General features: G+C 34.7%; 1 protein-coding gene across 2 annotated transcripts in view; it reads right to left on the bottom strand.

The window, feature by feature from the left end:
* Positions 1–19250, bottom strand: part of HOOK3 (hook microtubule tethering protein 3) — a 111565-nt gene that overhangs the window by 30681 nt on the left and 61634 nt on the right. For both annotated transcript variants that reach the window (XM_039235581.1, XM_039235582.1), the window contains exons 10-15: positions 14965–15105; positions 13193–13394; positions 8641–8751; positions 7831–7918; positions 2936–3005; positions 629–769 (exon numbers count right to left, since the gene is read on the bottom strand). In XM_039235581.1, the coding sequence (XP_039091512.1) occupies positions 629–769; positions 2936–3005; positions 7831–7918; positions 8641–8751; positions 13193–13394; positions 14965–15105 (753 nt within the window). The remainder of the gene's footprint in view (positions 1–628; positions 770–2935; positions 3006–7830; positions 7919–8640; positions 8752–13192; positions 13395–14964; positions 15106–19250) is intronic.

The raw sequence follows: 19250 nt of genomic DNA, 5'->3' as shown, positions 1-19250 counted from the left end.
TAGGAGGATTAGGAGGAACTTAACTGAGGAACAAGGGGGAGAAAAAGGGGGGAAATGGTGGGGGAAAGGGAGAGAGGCAAACCATGAGAGACTCTTGAATGCTGAGAAACAAACTGAGGACTGATGGATATGGGGGGGAGGGGGGAGATGGGCATGGAGGAGGGCACTTGTGGGGATGAGCACTGAGTGTTACGTGGAAACTAATTTGACAATAAACTATTTGTAAAAAAAATAAATAAATAAAATAAAAATTTAAAAATAAAAAAAAACAGGGTAAACTATTATCCTCATAATGAATAGAACTGAAATTGTGAGAGACTGAATTAATTATCAGACTTTTAAAAATCCTCTGGTTTTAATTAGTAATTAGAAAGGGAAAAGTGTGGGGGGTTGGTATCATTTTGCTTGAAGAAATAAAGAGGAGAATGCTATTATAAAGAGGCACAACACTTTTATGCAAGTGTATCTATAAGTAGAAAAGTGGATTAAAGTACTCTTAAAATGAAATGGAATAACACATTATCACTACTCAATATACAATCCAAATTTTTGTTTAAGGGAATCAAAATCAAGGATAACAGAGAAAACCTGTGACTAAATGCTGTTGCCTACATACAATCAATCTTACCTATTCTCTGTCTCCAGTTCATTCTTGCGTAGATTTGCATCATCCAGAAGACTCTGCAATAAGGCAATTTTTTCATTGTCTGAACCCTCTTGGTTAATTTTTAACATTTTATTCTCATGCTGAAGACGAATAAGTTTCTCCCTGAAAGAACAAAAAAACTGATTATGTAGTACACTGATACAATACTGTTACCAAAATCCAGCTACTCACAATTAAGATTTAACACATAGAACAGAAATGAAAAATAAAATACTGCAAAGAATTTAGCTCTTATAATTTGCTAAGACATTACATTCAGGTCTTCAATACTTTTTTTTTTTTATAATGGATAATCTGAATGTAACAGCATCTCCAAACATTATGATTGTAATGAAAGATACCTCAAAATTCGATTTCCTTTTTGGTTTAAATAGCTGTGAGTGCATTTATGTGCTTGTTTTTCAGTTCTCATCAAAAAACATAACCTCTAATGCTATGCTCTTGAACTATCAATCACTGGTGTCAAGATATAATATTCAACGAAGAAAGCCCTCAAGATATGCAGTCCACACATTCCTATAAATATGTGAAGCTGTATTCTTGTTAACAAGCCACGTTCTCAGAACTGCATCTGCTATTCATACTTAAGTTTGCACAATCTTTTCATACCATTAAATATTATACTTTAGTGATAAACAGAATAAATGCCATGTTAAAGAATATACTGTAGATGAATTGCTATTTAATCAATGCACAATTATTTGGAATTTGTACCAATTTTGAGCTTTGATGTGTTAGCAGTGATCAGCTTTATTAGTGATTTCCTTAGGATTAATACCTAGAAAAGTAATTTGACAAGTCTGTCAAATTGCTCAAAAGAAAGGTTGTACCACCACAAGAAAAAAAAAGAATTGTAATTACGTGTGGTGATGAATGTTAACTGAACTTACTGTGATCATTTCACAATACAGACATATATCAAATCATTAGGCTGTACACCTAAAACTAATACAGTGTTACATTTCATCTCTTTTACCATTTCATTTTCTTGATGATCGCTCTTCTAGAGACAATATATTTTGACTTTATGATGAGTCATACTCAAAAAAGCCATTTTATTTGTTGAATTTTTATCATTGTTCCTTTTCCTCAGGTTAAAAATCCAACTGCATAATCTAAAAGCTTCCTCAAATTTGTGGGTTTTTTTTTTAAATATGTAGCTCTGTATTTAGAAGCATTCATAGATAACAAATGATCACTCATTCTACAAATTTTATTGGTCCAATAATAAAGTGCATCAGAAGGTAGAAAAGTAAAAGGCATACAAGATGCTTTCAGTGTTGGTGCACACATTCTCCTTTTGTTTGTCCTCCTTAAATAAATGCCAAAATAAACATTGTCTTCATTTATTCGACAAGTAACTGAATGCCAACTGTAACTTTCAAAGTTTATGAAACCCTTACACAATCATTATTTCATTTAATGCCACCCAAAGATTTTATGAATAATCAAGGCCAGTTGTCAATTTTAAAAGGGGGCAAACAGTCCCCAAGAAGGTAAAAGCAATATTCAGGATTAATCACTCTTCTTCTGCCAGACACTTGGTGCCTCTCCTCTAATTTTTCATTCTTACACATCAAGGCAGGCATATATTGAAAGAAATAGAAGTTTAAAAATGCTATCACTGGGGCGACTGGGTGGCTCTGTCAGTTAGGCATCCAACTTTGGCTCAAGTCATGATCTCACGGTTCATGCGTTCAAGCCCCATGTTGGGCTCTGTGCTGACAGCTTAGAGTTTGGAGCCTGCTTCAGATTCCGTGTCTCCCTCTCTCTCTCCCTCTGCCCCTTCCCCGCTCTCTCTCTTAAGAATAAACATTAAAAAAAATTTTTTTTTTAAAAATGCTATCACTAAATAAAAACTAGAAGTTAGTATTGAGGGAAGAGTAGTAGAGATGGGAAGATACATCTTTCTACTATATCTTTCCCAGACCATTTCATCTTAGTGACTAATTATTTTGCAGACTGTCGGGTAGGCACACCTTTGTTTTTAAGCCAAGTGGTTTCACTGCTAAATGTCTGTTAAGAACCCCCAAGCACAAATAAGTTAGTTTGCTGTGAATGTGTGAAATACTGTCCTACCCAAGTGGGACAATGTCTCCTGGGCCAATTGAAGAAAGCTTCTAACAGACTGAAAACATGGACATTTAATATTGAGTTCATGTTGAAATTAGTAATAATGTGTAAGAAACTGATCCTCTTTATATTGTAGAGGAGTAAGTTTTCTCCAGGAATATTGTGCATTATGACTGAATTTCATGATCTCCTTACCTGATTTCAGGTGTAACAATCTCTGCTGCCAGACTATCCGAAGATTCTTGACTTCCCAAAGGCATTAACCCTACAAATACACAAACATGGGCGCAAGGTTTAAGAGAGAATATATTGATCTCCTTTAGTTTCTATATGAAACACTACTTTGAGCATTAATTTTGATATCTAAAATCTTTGTTTTAGTCAAGAAAAAGACCTTATCACAGTTGCCTTACATTATTATTATCATTTTAACAATTTTTAAGAGAGGCAATAACTACATTCACTACGCTGTGGAATCATCACCACTATTCCCAAACTTCTTACCCAAAACCACAAATTTTGTGTCCATTAAGCAATAACTCCCCATTCCTTTCTCTTTTAGCTCCTCATAACCTTTATTCTATTTTCTGTCTGTCTCAATGAATTTGCCCATTCTACATACCTCATATAAGTAGAATCTTACCAATATTCATCCTTTTGTGTCTACTTCACTTAGCATAATGTTTTGAAAACTCCATATGCAGAATTTATCAGAACTTCATTCCTTTTCATAGCCAAGTTATATTTCATATATACATACACACACACAATTTTCTTTATTCATTCGTCTGTTGAGGTATATTTAGGTTGTTTCCATTTTTGGCTACAGTGAATAATGCTGTTATGAACACTAGTAAACCAGTATCTGCTTGAGTCCTTGCTTTGAATTATTTGGGATATTTACTTAGAAATGGAATTGCTGGATCATGTGGTAATTTAATGGTTAACTTTCTGAAGAACCACCAAACTCTTCCACCACTGGCTTCCCATTTTACATTCCTAACAGCAATGCACAAGAGTTCCAATTTCTCCACATGACTCCTAACACTTATTTTCCTTTCTCTTTTTTTTTTTTTGGTAATAGCCATCTAAATGGAGGTAAACTATCTCATGGTTTTGATTTGCATTTCTCTAATGACTTTGATATTGAGCATCTTCTCATATGCTTTTTTGCCATTTGCATATCTTCTCCGGAGAAATTATCTATTCAAGTCCTTTACCCATTTGTGAGCTTAGCTGTTTTTTCTTGTTGAGTTGTATAAGTTCTTTATATATCCTGGATATCAATCACCTATTGAATATACATATATGATTTACAAATATTTTCTCCCCGTTTTATGGGATGCTTTTCACTCTGTTAGAAGTGTTCTCTGATGCACAGAAGTTTTAATTTTGATAAAGATCAATTTTTTCATTTGTTGCTTTAGCTTTTGGTATCAATTCCAAGAAATCACTGCCAAATCCAAAGTCATGGCAATTTTCCTGTTTTATAGGATTAGCCCTTACATTAGGTCTTTTACCCTTTTTGAGTCCATTTTTAAAAATATGTGTTTAGAGGGGTGCCTGGGTGGCTCAAGTCGGTTGAGCCTCTGACTTTGGCTCAGGTCTTGATATCAAGGTCTGTGGGTTTAAGCCTCGCATCCAGGTTTGTGCTGACAGCTCAGAGCCTGGAGCCTGCTTCAGATTCTCTGTCTCCCTCTCTCTCTGACCTTCCCCCACTCATGCTCTGTCTGTCTCTCGCTCTCTCAAAAATAAATAAACATTAATTAAAATTTTTAAAAAAATACATGTTTGGATATAGATATCCAGTTTTTCTAGCACAGTATATTGAAAAGACTTTCCTTTCCTTCCCTGAATGGTTTTGACACTGTTGTTGAAAATCATGGGGCGCCTGGGTGACTCAGCTGGTTAAGCGTCCGACTTTGACTCAGGTCATGATCTCACGGTTTGTGAGTTCGAGCCCAGCGTCGGGCTCTGTGCTGACAGTCAGATTCTGTGTCTCCCTCTCTCTGACCCTCCCCTGCTCACACTGTCTCTCTCTCTCCCAGAAATAAAGAAAACATTAAAAGAAAAAAAATTTTTAAATAAAAAAAAAAAGAAAACCAAGTGACCACATATGGAAGGGTTTATTTCTTGGCTTTCTATTCTATTCCGCTGGTCTATATGTCTGTCCTTATGTCTATACCACACTACTTTGATTGTTTTCTTTATATTAAGTTTTGAAATAATTAGATGAATTCTCCAACTTTTTTCTTTTTCAAGACTGTTTTGGCTATCCAGGGTCCCTTGAGATTCTATATTAATTTTAGAATAGGTTTTTCTATTTCTGTAAAAAATGTCAACAATATATTAATAAGGACTGCACTGAATCTGTAGATTGTTTTTGGTAGTGGTGTATTATCATCTCAACAAGTTTTGCAGTTTTCAGGGTGCAAGTCTTTGCCTCTTTGTTAAATTTATTCCTAAGTAGTTTATTCTTTTTGATCCTGGTATATAAAAATTATTTTCTTAACTTCCTTTCTGAATTTTTCATTATTAGTGTTTACATATATGTTTTTGCTGCTGATGTAACTGAGCTGCATCCTACAACTTTGCTGAATTCATTTTACTGGTTCTAACAGATGTTTTTTGTGATCATGCCATCTGGAAAGATAGTTTTAGTTCTTTCTTTCCAATTTAGATTAAAACATATTTTTGTCTAATTGGTCTAGTTAGAACTTGCTGGTCTATGTTCAATTGAAGTGTAGAAGTGGTGACAGTTGGTAGTCTTGCTTCTGACTCTAGAGCAAAAGCTTTTAGTCTTGCATCGAGTATGATGTGAACTGTGGGTTTTTCACATACAGCCTTTATCATGTTGTAGAAGTTCTCTTTCTAGCTCTCTTCCTAATTTACTGAAGTTTTTTATGAGTTTCTTTTTAAACAATGAAATGGTGGGGCACCTGGGTGGCTCAGTCTGTTAAGCATCCGACTTCGGCTCAGGTCATGATTTCATGGTTCATGAGTTCAAGCCCTGCGTTGGCTCTGTGCTCACAGCTCAGAGCCTGCTTCAGATTCTGTGTCTCCATCTCTCTCTTCCCCTTCCCCGCTCATGCTCTGTCTCTCAAAAATAAATAAATGTAAAAAAAATTAAAAAAAAAAAGCATGGAAGCAACCTAAATTTCCATCAACTGATAAATGGATAAATTGTGATATATAAATATATATGAATCATAAGAATAAAATCTTGCCATTTTTATACGATGCAATCTTGACAGCATTATGCTAAGTGAAATAACTCAAAGAAAGACAAATATTGTGTGATCTCACTTATGTGGACTCTAAAAACAAAACAAAACACAACACACCAAAAAAACCAAGCCACAGACACAGAGAACAGACTGGTGGTTGCCAGAGGTCGGGGGGGGGGGGTGCAAAATGGGTGAAATGGGTGAAAGGGTCAAAAGGTAAAAACTTCCAGATAGAAAACAAATTAAGTCACACAGATATAATGTACAGCATGGTGACGACAGTAGTACTATACTGCATACAGAAAGTTGTTGAGAGTAGATTTTAAAAGTTCTCATCGCAAGAAAACAAAGTTTGTAACTGGGTATGTTGACGAATGTTAATGAGACTTTGCATGGTGATCATTTCACAATAAACACCAATATCAAATCAGTAGGTTGTACACTTGAAACTAACACAATGTTATGTCAATTATGCCTTAAATAAAAAACTGAAAAAAAGAGAGATACATAACTGTCTTTAGCCGGCCCTGGTTAACTTGGAATAGAGAAAAAAACTGGTGTCTGACATGCTTTCACATTAAGGAAGATAGTGGTGATAAGAACACAATTAAATGGCTGTAAGGCGGGCTGTGTGAGCTGGAAAATGAGGCCAGAAGAGAACTGATCCACAGAAACAGAAACAACAGACAGGGGGTTAAAGGTGAAATGAGGTAGGCAGAAGGAATGAAGAGGAGAGAAAATGGAGGGTGTAGTCAGAGGAGACGAAGAATTCTAGTTTGGTGTAACTGAAAAGCCAAGGGCTGGTTACTGGAGTGGGGGTGAACAAAGTGTGAAGCTGCATAAGTCACCGTTCAGGCCATCTGCCAGCATGATGACAAAAGTGGAAGGGACTAACTTCAAGCTAAGTCTGCTCCTTCCCTGTGAGAAGAGCAGAGTTCTACTTTGTCCGGAAGTCCCACAGTACACTGATCTCCACCTCACATCTCAGGCAGGGGAAAAAAACCAATCACTAACTAAAAAACTTTCTAAAGTTTGACTTTTATTTATTAAAAGAAAAAATTTTTGTAAATGTTTTATTTATTTCTGAGAGAGAGAGAGAGAGAGAGAGAGAGAGAGAGAGAGAGTGAGCAGGGGAGGGTCAGAGGGAGAGGGAGATACAGAATCTGAAGCAGGCTCCAGGCTCTGAGCTGGCTGTCAGCAGAGAGCACAACGCGGGACCCAGGAACCATGAGATCATGACCTGAGCCGAAGTCGGATGCTTAACTGACTGAGCCACCCAGGTGCCCCTAAAGTTTGGCTTTTAAAGAGGTCATAAGAAACTTTCCAGAATAGGGGCGCCTGGGTGGCTTAGTCGGTTAAGCGTCCGGCTTTCGCTTAGGTCATGATCTCGTGGTTCGTGGGTTCTAGCCCCGCGTCGGGCTCTGTGCTGACTGCCAGCTCAGAGCCTGGAGCCTATTTCGGAGTCTGTATCTCCCCCTCCCTCTGACCCTCCCCTGTTCACGCTGTCTCTCTCTCTCTCCTAGAAATAAATAAAAATATTTAAAAAAAAAAAAAAAGAAAGAAAGAAACTTTCCAGGATAAAATTTTCCAGATGATTTAACAAATGTTTATGCCTTTGATCTAATAAAATTCAAACATTTACATATAATTAAAATATAAAAATTGGCAAGTAAATCTGGTCTTATTAATTACAGCCTATTTGCCACAAACTCTGGGTAACAGTTTATAATTTATATCAACTTCATGCCTCTTCACCAATTTTTCATTTTCATCCACTGGTGCAGGCATCTTAAAATGAATCAAAATTTCTACTGATACTATAAGAAATAAATGATCTTGCTTGAGTTACTAAAGTGTTTTTACCTTGAGTTGTGAGCTGTCCTTCTTGAGCCTGTACACAACGAAGCTCTTCGATAGTTTCCTTCAGAGAGTCCCTTTCTGTTCTTAGCCTCTGCAGGGACATTAGAAATAAGGAAAAGTTAGTCTTAAGTTTTATGAATTTATTCATCAGTGGTCTTTGCCTTACCTAAGAGAGTGATGAACAGTAGGGAACATGGGCACGTTTCACCTTTTGATATTCCATAGAAGGATCATAAAAGGACAAAATTACAACAAATTTAATATTTAACAATATAAAATATCTACTACATGCAAGGCAATATGTTATGCACAGTTAAAGATAACAAAACTGTCTACTCCATCGCTACTAAAGTATATTATACAAATAACATTCCTTTCATTAGACATAAAAAGATCAGATAGCTAAGACTTTAAATATTCATAAACCATGACAAAGTAAAAATATTTTTAAAAGATTTAAGATATGATGAACAACAAAAAGAATTGTGTCCTTTGTATTAGAGTACACAGAAAACAGAAAAGTTATTCAAATTTATACAAAGTCATGAACAGAACAATATGAGAAACAACAGTGGTAGAAAACACAAAAGTATACAAGAGAAATTAGAGTGGAAGTAAAAACAGTCTTTTAATCTTTTATTTTAGATTTATTTCCGAAACACAATTGTGAATCTTCTATCATTTAAAAACAAACAGGATCCCTAATTTTTAATTTATAAATAGAAGGAATTATTATAATACAAATATGAGTTAAATACCACCGTCTTAATTTTAGGGGTACTCAAAACCCAAAAGCCCAATATGTATACTCACATCTTTTTCTTTTTGAAGACTGTCAACTTTTTCTTTTAGCCGCTTATATTCAAAATCTAATTTATCTGCTTTCTTTGATTCTTCAGATAATCTATTTTGTAGTTCTACCACCTGATACAGAAAGGTACCATTAATTTTTAAAATTTGGAACATTAGAAATTATCACTATTTTCTTCCACAGAGCTATGAAAACTCCCCATCTCCCAAGAAATACTAAAAAAATAAAAATAAAAAAGAATTAAAATGTGTACAATATAGCAGCCTAACCCAACAGAAAGAACTAGTAACAAAAATCTGGTCAGACATTATAGGTTCTAAATTCAGATCATCCAAAGTAACAATATACAAAATTACTAAAGAACATATAGGACAGACTTTCATTTCCTGTAATGAACATAACAGAGGGGTCTGAAACTCAGCACAAAGCAAAAGAAATGGTAGGGGACAAAAAGTCCCATTGTACAGCTCCGCTTACAAGAAAGTAAGAGAAAGCTTCAGGGGCTGAAACTGCAGTGGGAAGTTTGTATAGAAGCTATAGGTTCCATGATGTACCAACTGCTAATACCAGGAAACCAGAGCGTTGAATGTAAAGGAAGACCAGTTTTTAAACCATCTTGGGCTCTAAAAGGTGCTGAGTCAGTAAACAGGTAGGTTAGGAAATAATCCATTAGCTGGAAAAATCAGTAAGGAAGCTTGCCTGTCATAAAGTGAGTCCTCTGGGTTTAAAACCGTGTAACTTGAAAGTCTGTAACTATGGCCTGCTAATATGTAGATTTATGTTTCCATTTTTACAAAAGGCCTTATCCAGTAAATCCTAACTCAGGCAATTAATTTAAAGTTGTCTTGGTTGATAGCGCTGTGAAAAATGCGGTATAAACAAACCATACATTGAAGGAAAACATCAACCCAAACCTCCTAATATTCCTGAAGATGAAGAGGAGCCAAATGAAAGAGCAGAGCCTTAAAGAAGTCACTATGAACACCAGTCAGAAAAACATTAACAATAACAACAAAATAGTAGAATAAGACCTGAAAGGATTTCAGACCGGAATTATCAGTTATAAAATACTAGATTTAATACTTAAAGAAAAATAAAGATGAAAATCTAAATTATAAAAGGAAGATGGTCAGGCAGGTTTGAAAGAACATTCAAAATGAACTTTTAAAAATAAAAATATGATCATTGAAAAATAAAGTATATTAAGCTCCAGATCAGAAAAATAGGTGGAGAGAATTAGCATATTACAGAATTTCACTGCAATATTTTTTTTCACTGCAATATTTCTAGCTGTAGACTATTTATTTTGTTTGTAAAGCACTGTAAATACTATCTCTGATGTCCTTCATCAGTTCTTTTTTTTTTTTTATATTTTTATTTATTTCTAGGAGATAGAGAGACAGCGTGAGCAGGGGAGGGTCAGAGAGAGGGGGAGATACAGACTCCGAAATAGGCTCCAGGCTCTGAGCTGGCAGTCAGCACAGAGCCCGACGCGGAGCTCGAACCCATGAACCACGAGATCATGACCTAAGCGAAAGTCGGACGCTTAAACGACTAAGCCACCCAGGTGCCCCTGTCCTTCATTAGTTCTAAAAATATGTTCATACATCCTTTCTTCAAATAATGTCTTTCTGTATTTCTTGCTGTTCTCTTTTCTGGAATATTAATAATTTCTGGAATCATTTCATTTTAATTTGACATCTTTTAATGTCATGTATAGTTTCTCTGGGCTATATTTATTTTGGGTATTTTCTCAGTCCACATTCAAGTTCACTAATTCTTTCAACTTTACTGTATGAAAATTGCATAATAAAATGTTGGGAAGAAATATAGCCAGGGAGCAGCTGGGTGGCTCAGTTGTTTGAATGTCCGACTTCAGCTCAGGTCATAATCTCACGGTTTTTGAGTTTAAGGCCCATTTTGGGCTCTGTGCTGGCAGCTCAGGGTCTGGAGCCTGCTTCAGATTCTGTGACTCCCTCTCTATTTGTCCCTCCCCTGCCCACACAATGTCTCTCAAAAAATAAATAAACATTAAAAAATAAGAAAAATAAAAGAAATATACCCAGCAAAAAACTTGCCAGTATTCATGGTATACAGAGCTGTTCTACTAAAACTTCTCCAACTCATTTTAAGCTAGCATAGTTTTGGTGCCAAAAATCAAATAAGTATGAGATAGAAAACTTTAAGTGAATCATAGAGGCAAAATATTCTAAGTAAAATGAACGAAGCAAATCTAATAAGGTGAAAACAATAAATCTCCAGTGACTAAATGAGTTTTAATTCAGGAATGCAAGGATGGCTTAAGCATAAGACAATCCATTAATATAATTCATCACATTAATAGAAAGGAAGAGCAGTATAGGAAATATCTCAATAGTGTAAGAAAAGGAGCTAATTAAGTTTATCCATTTAAGATAGGCACCCTGAGCAAAATACACTGGTAAAATATTTCAAGCATTCTGTATAAAATCAACAAAAAATTGTTGCCTAATATGATTACTTCTATTCTGAGTTGTATTACAGGTCAAACATGCTGATTAAGAAGGAAAAAAAGGGTATGGAATAGAAAAAAGAAAACTATTTTATTTGTATTCTATATGACTTCTGACAAGAGATCCTACAGACATTATCAGAAGTAATATGAGAATCTAACATGGCTGTAAAATGACACTGATTTCAATTGTATAAATAAACAACAAACTGAAAATGGTATCCTTTCTTTTGCTAATTGCTGTTACAAAATCTGAACAAGGTACCTAAAAGTAAATGTAATATGGGCATGACATTTAGAAGAAAATTACATATCTGAAAGATACTGAAGACCTAAATAAATGGAAAGATATATTGACCAATAGGAACACTCTCTGTCATAAAGATGTCAATTCTCCCCAAATTAATCAACAGAGTCAATGCAATTCTAATTCCCAAACGTTTTGGATATAAAGGAAAGGAAAAGATCTAAGAGACCGTTTCGAAAAAGAACAAGGTGTGGATGTCTGTATTATCATATAACAAAATTACTAAAAATTTATAAATAATAAGGAAGCAGGGTATTGGTATCAGAATAGACAAATAAGCCAATGAAACAGAAGAGAGTACCCAGAAACAAACTCACATTTAAGATAGAAACTTTAGGTATGTGATAAGATAGACTTAGAGACTGACTATTAAATAAATGCCACTAGGTTGACTGGTTGCCTACATAGACAATAAAGTATTCAAATGGATCCTTAATCTAGCATCCTACACAAAAACTAATTCCTTGTGATTTAAAGACCTAATTGTGCAAAACTAACTTTTTAAATCTTTGTTAAGAAAACAGAGATTAGCCTTACATCCTTATGTAGGAAATTGTTTCTTAAAACATAAAAGGCATAAATCATAAAAAGACATTTAAAATTCATTACATTAAGCTAATCAATCTTAAAAAAGGTAAAGAGAAAGGTCAGATTGGTAGGAAATAAATGTAGCAAGTGTAACTGACAAAAGATTAATAGCAAGAACATATAAAGAACTTTAAGAAATCGGTAAGAAAAAGAAACACAATTTTAAAAATGAATAGAAGATTAAAAATGGGCAATTCATAAAAGAAATGTAATCAGTAAATATATTTGTAATTAGGGTAATGCAAAGTATAACCATGAGGAGACACTATTTCATATTCATACAATTGGCAAAATTTCAAGTACAACCATACTATGTGTTGGTGATGATGTGGAACAACAGGGATTCATACAAACTTCTGGTTAGTAATAACTTTGAACAGCAATTTAGCAGTATCTCATTAAATGAAGATACTCTAAGGAAGAAATTCCTTATAGCTACAAAACTTACATATAAGTATAGAAGAGAACATATTCAATACTATTCATAGAGACATTTCTTGTAATTAAAAGAAAGGTTGAAATATCCTATATGTCCTTCGATAGGAAAATGGATAAACTGTGGTATCATGACTCAACAGGATACAATATAGCAGTACAAATGAACCAAATAAAACTATACCTGTCAACATAAACAAATCTCACAAATATATGGAGCAAAGTAAAGCACAGAAGAGTCTTTTTACTGTATCATTTATATACTTCTGAAACATGTCAAAAATGTTACACATTATACATATACATACGTATATGAGTAAATATATATGCACCAAAAGAATAAAGAGATGCACGGAAAGAAAACTACAAAATAGCATATCGGTTACTGTAATGAAGAGGGGAAGAGTATGTTTTATTTTTTAAGCATAGTTACTTGTATTATTCTTTTACTTTTGGGTATTTCTTAAGTATTACATAATAACTTAAAAATAAAAGACAATAAAAGGATCTGCTATAGAGACTAGTCAGTAACCTCTGGATAAGAGCTAAGTTTTAACGTTAACTATACTAGAATTAAAATTAAGAACTTAGTAGAAAAAAAGAACTAAGTTTCATAAGTAAAAACCAGAATACTGTGAAAACAAAAGTCAGTGGATTTTTGGTAAGCCACAGTGTTATAATGGAGAGCTTGCTTGAAAACATCATTAAGAAACTTTGTTACTATTCTTTTTACCTGTCTCTTATATGTCTCAAGTTGACTTCGAGCTGCATTGGCTTTTCTTAACTCTTCCTCTAGACTGACAGTGTTCTGCATATACATAGTATTCTTTTCTTCTAAGAGTTTAACCTGACGCCTCAAATCACCAAGATCTTCTAGCTTCTTTTTATATGATTCCACTTGGCCTTCTAGTTTAGACACTTTATCAGAAGAATGTCTAGAATGAGATGGGAGATCAGAAATCAGAAACACATCCAGAGCTGTAAAGCTGTTTTAATAGTGCTAAACCAAGAGGGACTGCCAGAAAAGAACACATTTCCAATGAAGTTATAAGACCAAAGGTGATTCTAGATTAATGTTTTGTTCAGGCTAAAAAATATGACCAAAATTACAGCAAAACTTGTGATAGAGAATGTCATATAATTTAAGGAAAGCAAGTAGTGGTGATGGGGTGTGTGTGGGAGGGGTAGCCAGCACAGTGACATATCACACAGAAGCAAAATAAATTGTGTAGTGTCCAAATGATCTGGCAAATAGAACGACATTAGTGACCACAGGAACAGCCATTTCCATGCAGCAGTGGGGGGGGGGGGGGGGGTAAGGAGAGGGCACATTTTAGGGAGTGAAGGAGAGAATGTAAATTTTACCTTGTATAATCTAAATTTGTTCTGGAGGGAAGGAGAGAGTAGTAAGTCTTTTTTCTAAGATGAGAGACCTAAACATATAAATATATGCTAAGGTGGGAGATCCAAATGCGAAGAGAAATGATAATGGATGGAACACAGTCCTTGTGTAAGCAAGAAGTGTTGAGACCCAGAGCACTGAAGAAGGAATCAGCGCTGGATATGAGAAAGAATGACAAGTCTACATTCTAAAAGCAAAAAGGAAAAGATAGGTGGGAATGCAGGGCAGTTAGGAGGTGCAGGAAGTACAGGACATGTAGAGTCCCACAGCTCATACTTCTTCCTTGTTGCAGTAGGAGACGATGTCATCTACTGAGACTGAGGCATTGAGAGGTGGGGGAGGGGGAGGTGTCCAGTGAGAAGAGTTATGGAAACAGGTACTAGCTATGAGAGAAACGGGAGACAGAGCCAGCTATCATGAGCAGCAGAATGGTGGACTACAGATAAGAGCCCAACGAAGAGTAAAGATCATGGAACTGTAGTAGGACAAAACTCTATCACTATATGATTGTTCTCTATTCATTCTCAGTATTCAAAGAGCAAAAACTGTAAATGGCTGGAATGATCCAACAAAGGATAGATCACACAAGTGGAATGGTGGCAAATCGAGGTGGCAGAGAGTGAAGGCGTTTAGTGAGAGAACAGTTGAGGTGCAGGTAAAACAGTCCAGCAAGGAAATGATGCATCGTGGGGTGTGACAGTATCCGAGAAAGAGGAAGACTAAGTGACCAGAGGACTTGAAATTAAAGAAAAGGAGTCATTATAAGAGAAGCTCCAGAACTACACAAGTATGAAGTGATGGTCGGAGACTAGTTTCTATTCAACAAACATTTATACAGCACTTACTTGCCAGATACTGTTCCAACGGTTTAGAAATAAAAACTCACTTAGTTCTGCCTCTAAATCTGAGGTAGGGAGGTATATTATCTCCATTTTACAGATGAGAAAATGTTTACATGAGAGGTTAAATAAAAGGTAGCACTGGAATCTGAACCCAGTTAAATACCCTCCTATTCAGAGATCTGAGAGTTTGTAACATCAGTGGCAGAGCTGTTCTGGGTGATAACAGGCCTGAGATGCCACAAAGACAGGAAAACTGTTTACCTAAGAACATCTATTTCATCTTTTAGAGACTGAGCATCATCTGCCAAAGTGGTTAGTTCATCATTCTGTTGCCGGAGTTCAGAGATTTCCTTTTCTAACTCTTCACAGCGTATACGATAATCATCTTTGGCTGCTTCTAGTCTGTAATCAAAACAAAAGAGACCAAGAAAATGCTATTTACTATCTAATATTTCTCCTTAGAAAAGTAAAATGAAATAACAAACATGAGAATAAACTCATGAATCTGTCTCCCACTTTTGTGATCGTAAGTTTTATCTCCAAGTTTTAACTATCTTGAAAATGGATTTCAGTGGTCTAAGGCTTGTGGAATCATAACAACTGACTACCACTTCTCTGTTTAGCAAATTAGACATCATGTAATATTTTCCCAAATACAGCACATATAATTTATTTAAAGTTTTATTTTTGACTATGAAATTAACAGATGTTCCTTGCTGAAAATTTATAAAATACGGAAGGGCAAGAAAGAAAAAATATGTATTAATCCAAGTAGATAATACTGTTAATATTTTTGAGTATATCTTAGTCTGGTTGCTATTAATAGGTCTTTTCCTCTCCAAATATGGATAATACTGTTCCTACTTCTCATTTGTTTTACTTAACATAAATCTTTCCTTTTGATTTACAAGATTGTCTCTAATGTCACAAATCTTTCTTGTTGATTATTTACTTTTTTTTTATTTAAGAGAGAGAGCAAGAGCAAGTGAGCTTGTGAGTGGGGTAGAGGGGCAGCAATGACATGGAGCTTGACCCCACGAACAGCGAGAATCATGATCTGAGCTGAAATCCAAGAGTCGGATGCTTAACTGACTGAGCCACCCAGGTGCCCTCCACTTAAAAAACTTTTCTTGAGAGAGCACAAGTAGGGAAGGGATGGAGAAGGGATAGAGAGAATCTTAAGCAGGTTCCACACCCAGCAAGGAGCCTGACCAACCACAAAATCATGACTGGAAGCAAAATCAAGAGTTGGATGCTTAACCAACTGGGCCACCTAGGCAACCCCTCAGGTGTTCCTTTACTTACTTTTAATTTGTAGAAGTATTTTAATTTAACAGAAATTCTTAAATTTTACGTGACTCTACTGATAAATTTTCTACCTTATAGTTTTTACTTGTTATTGTATAATTAGAAAGCTTTTTTCTTTTATCCTATATTTTTCTGTTAGTATTTATAGGATTTCATTTTTAACACTAAAATTCTCAATTTTCTCTGGAATTCACTTTAGTATATGATGTAATGTAGGAATCTAACTTTTCCTCCCAAAATATTTACCCACTATCCCAAAACCATTTAACAAATAATTTAACCTTTACCTATTGATTAGAAATGCCACCTTTGTCATATTACACATTTATGTATACACTTGGGTTGGTTTCTGGATCTTCATTCGTGTTATTGGTTGTCTGTATTGTACTGCACCAGTACCAAGCTTTTAAAATTAGTACAGGTGTATAACATTTCAACAATGGACATAGCAAGTACTCCCTCATTATAGTTTGAGTGTAAACGTTCTGGGAATCTCCTGCTCATCAATACTTCTGGCTGAACATAAAATGTGAATTGGAATCAAATTCAAATTATATAATAATTTAAGAGAAAATGGCATTCTTACAATACTCTGTTATAAACATGTAAACAAAAAACAAAAAACCAAGGGTGCCTGAGTGGCTTAGTAAGTTGAGCATCTGACTTGGGCTCAGGTCAGGATCTCACACCTCGTGAGTTCGAGCCCCATGTCAGGCTCTGTCTGACAGACAGCCTGTTTGTCCCTCTCTCTCTCTGTCCCTCCCTGGCTCATGCTCTGTCTCTCTCTCTCTCTCTCTCAAAAATAAGTAAAGTAAACATTAAAAAAAATTTTTTTAATGTGTAAAAAACCCAAAGTAAACATATGTTATCTTTCTTCATATATTGAAATATTTCTTATGTACGACAGAGTTTTTGTTGTGTAAGTTCCTCACAGTCCTTCAAAATTTTATTATTCTTTAGGTACTTATATACTTACAAAAACAAGCTTTTCCTGATGATACTAACTAGTTATTGCTAGAACATCTTATGACCTATACAAATGTCTTAGAGTTACCCTATCCCCATTAAGTGTCTACTGGTTCTGAAAACTTTTGGTTGATTCACTTAACATTTTCTAGGTGGACCAACCTGTTATCTATAAATAATGATCATTTACTTTTTGTCATTCCAAAATTTTTATCTTATTTATTTTTATTTCATTTCCCAGAAAAGTAATAACTAAATTGTATTTATGTGCCAGGCAATATTCTCATTACTTTTCATATGTTAACTCATTTAATGCTCATTTAAGACAAAAATTCTAGAGGGTAGGTAATTATTAGACCATCTTATAGTGAATGAAATGGAGGCATGTCCAAAGTTACACAGCTCCTAAGTGGCAAAGGCAGGATTTTTGGAATGCCTAGAAAAAAACTTAAATACTAGATTAATACAGATTATCCTCTTGTTCTTTACTGAGAATTTCACATTCCAACCTTATTTTATACTATTCCTGCTCCTTTAACTTATGGGTTGAAAGAGCTAAAATAAGAAATTTAATAGTTATTGTAATAGACTTAATAATATCTAACAGGTTAACAATCCTAGTATAAAGTTTATTTTAATACAGTACTGTACTGGATTGGAGTTGCTGTTATTTTAAAAATATTCATATTATCAGATGTTAGTAGTTTTTTTAAACTATTTTTGTTGGTTTTGATGTAAGGGAGGGAAAAGTGGAAGTAAATGCTTATGCTCCAGATGTTATCATTGTCTAGAAAACTGGATTTAAGTCTCCTCTACCACCAACTATTTACTTTTAAATATTTAAAATCTATAGGCAATTTTAAAGACTAGTCCAATGAATATCTGCATACCCTTTTCTAGATTCATCTACTTACTGCTTACATTTTGCCTCATATGCTTTCTCTCACTCACTTTATGGGTAAACACATACATAATATACACACATACATTTCTTTTGAGAACTATCTGAAAGGAAGCTGCAGATGTCATGACTCTTGACCCCTAAACTTTAGCAATAAGGATAGACTTTTATATATTATCACAATACTATCATTATATCTAAGACAATTAATATTAATTTAATATTATCTAATATGTAGTTCATATTTAAATTTCTCCAACTGTAGTAAAAATGTTCCCTCTCTCCACCTTGATCCGTGATCCAATGAAAATTTTCACATTATCTTTAGTTGTATTATTCCTTTTGTATTTTACTCCTTTTAGTTTTTATTAACATAGACTTTTTTGATGGGCAGCTAGATGGCTCCGTTGGTTAAGCGTTGGACTTTGGCTCAGATCACGATCTTGCGGTTTGTGGATTTGAGCCCCGTGTCAGGCTCTGTGCTGACAGATCACAGCCTGGAGCCTGTCTTCAGATTCTGTGTGTCTCTCTCTCTGCACTTCCCCCACTTGCACTCTGTCTCTCTCTCAAAAATAAACATTTTTAAAAAAATAAAAAATAAAGAAAAATAAGCTCCTATTTTATTTACTTTTTTGAGTAGTCTTAGCTATTTTTAAGGATATTCCTTATTCTGATTATTTCCTCATGATTACATTAATTTTAAATATCTGGCAAAAAGACCATATGGGCGACACTGTGTACACTGTGGGTTGTGCTGCTTAGTTTGATGATTTAATTAAATGGTAACTGCCAGATCCCACCATTGAAAGAATATATTGTACCTATTGTGATTAAAAATAATGTATGAAGGGCACCTGGGCGCCTCAGTCAGTTAGCAACTGACTTCAGCTCAGGTCATGATCTCACAGCTCATGAGTTCGAGCCCCGTCTGTGCTGACAGCTTGGAGACTGGAGCCTGTTTTGGATTCTGTGTCCCTCTCTTTCTATCTGCCCCTCCCCAACTCACGCTCTGTCTGACTCTCTCTCTCAAAAATAAATAAAAACATTAAAAAAAAAATTAAAAGCACATTGATACCACTGTCACATCTATTAAAATTAATAATAATTTCTTTAAAACAATCTATGAGACTTAAAACTTGAAAACTTGTATCTATGATCAAAAAAGAAAAAAAATTAGATACAAGGTCATAATACAGAAAAGCCAAAAGAATTATATACGAATATAAGGAATAATAAATATTGAGAGATATAAATATGTAGTACTAAGAAGTAACTTAAAGTGTTTAAGTGGTTCAAAAGAATAATTGCAATATGTATCAAAACAGGTATTCTAGAATAAATAAAAGATTGAGACACTATTTCCTTTATAATG

This window comes from Hyaena hyaena, unplaced genomic scaffold (assembly GCF_003009895.1).
Source record: "Hyaena hyaena isolate Hyena2069 unplaced genomic scaffold, ASM300989v1 scaffold_100, whole genome shotgun sequence".
NCBI lineage: Eukaryota > Metazoa > Chordata > Mammalia > Carnivora > Hyaenidae > Hyaena > Hyaena hyaena.
Note: the sequence above shows the minus strand (reverse complement) of the source record. Positions and strands in the feature narration are given on the sequence as shown.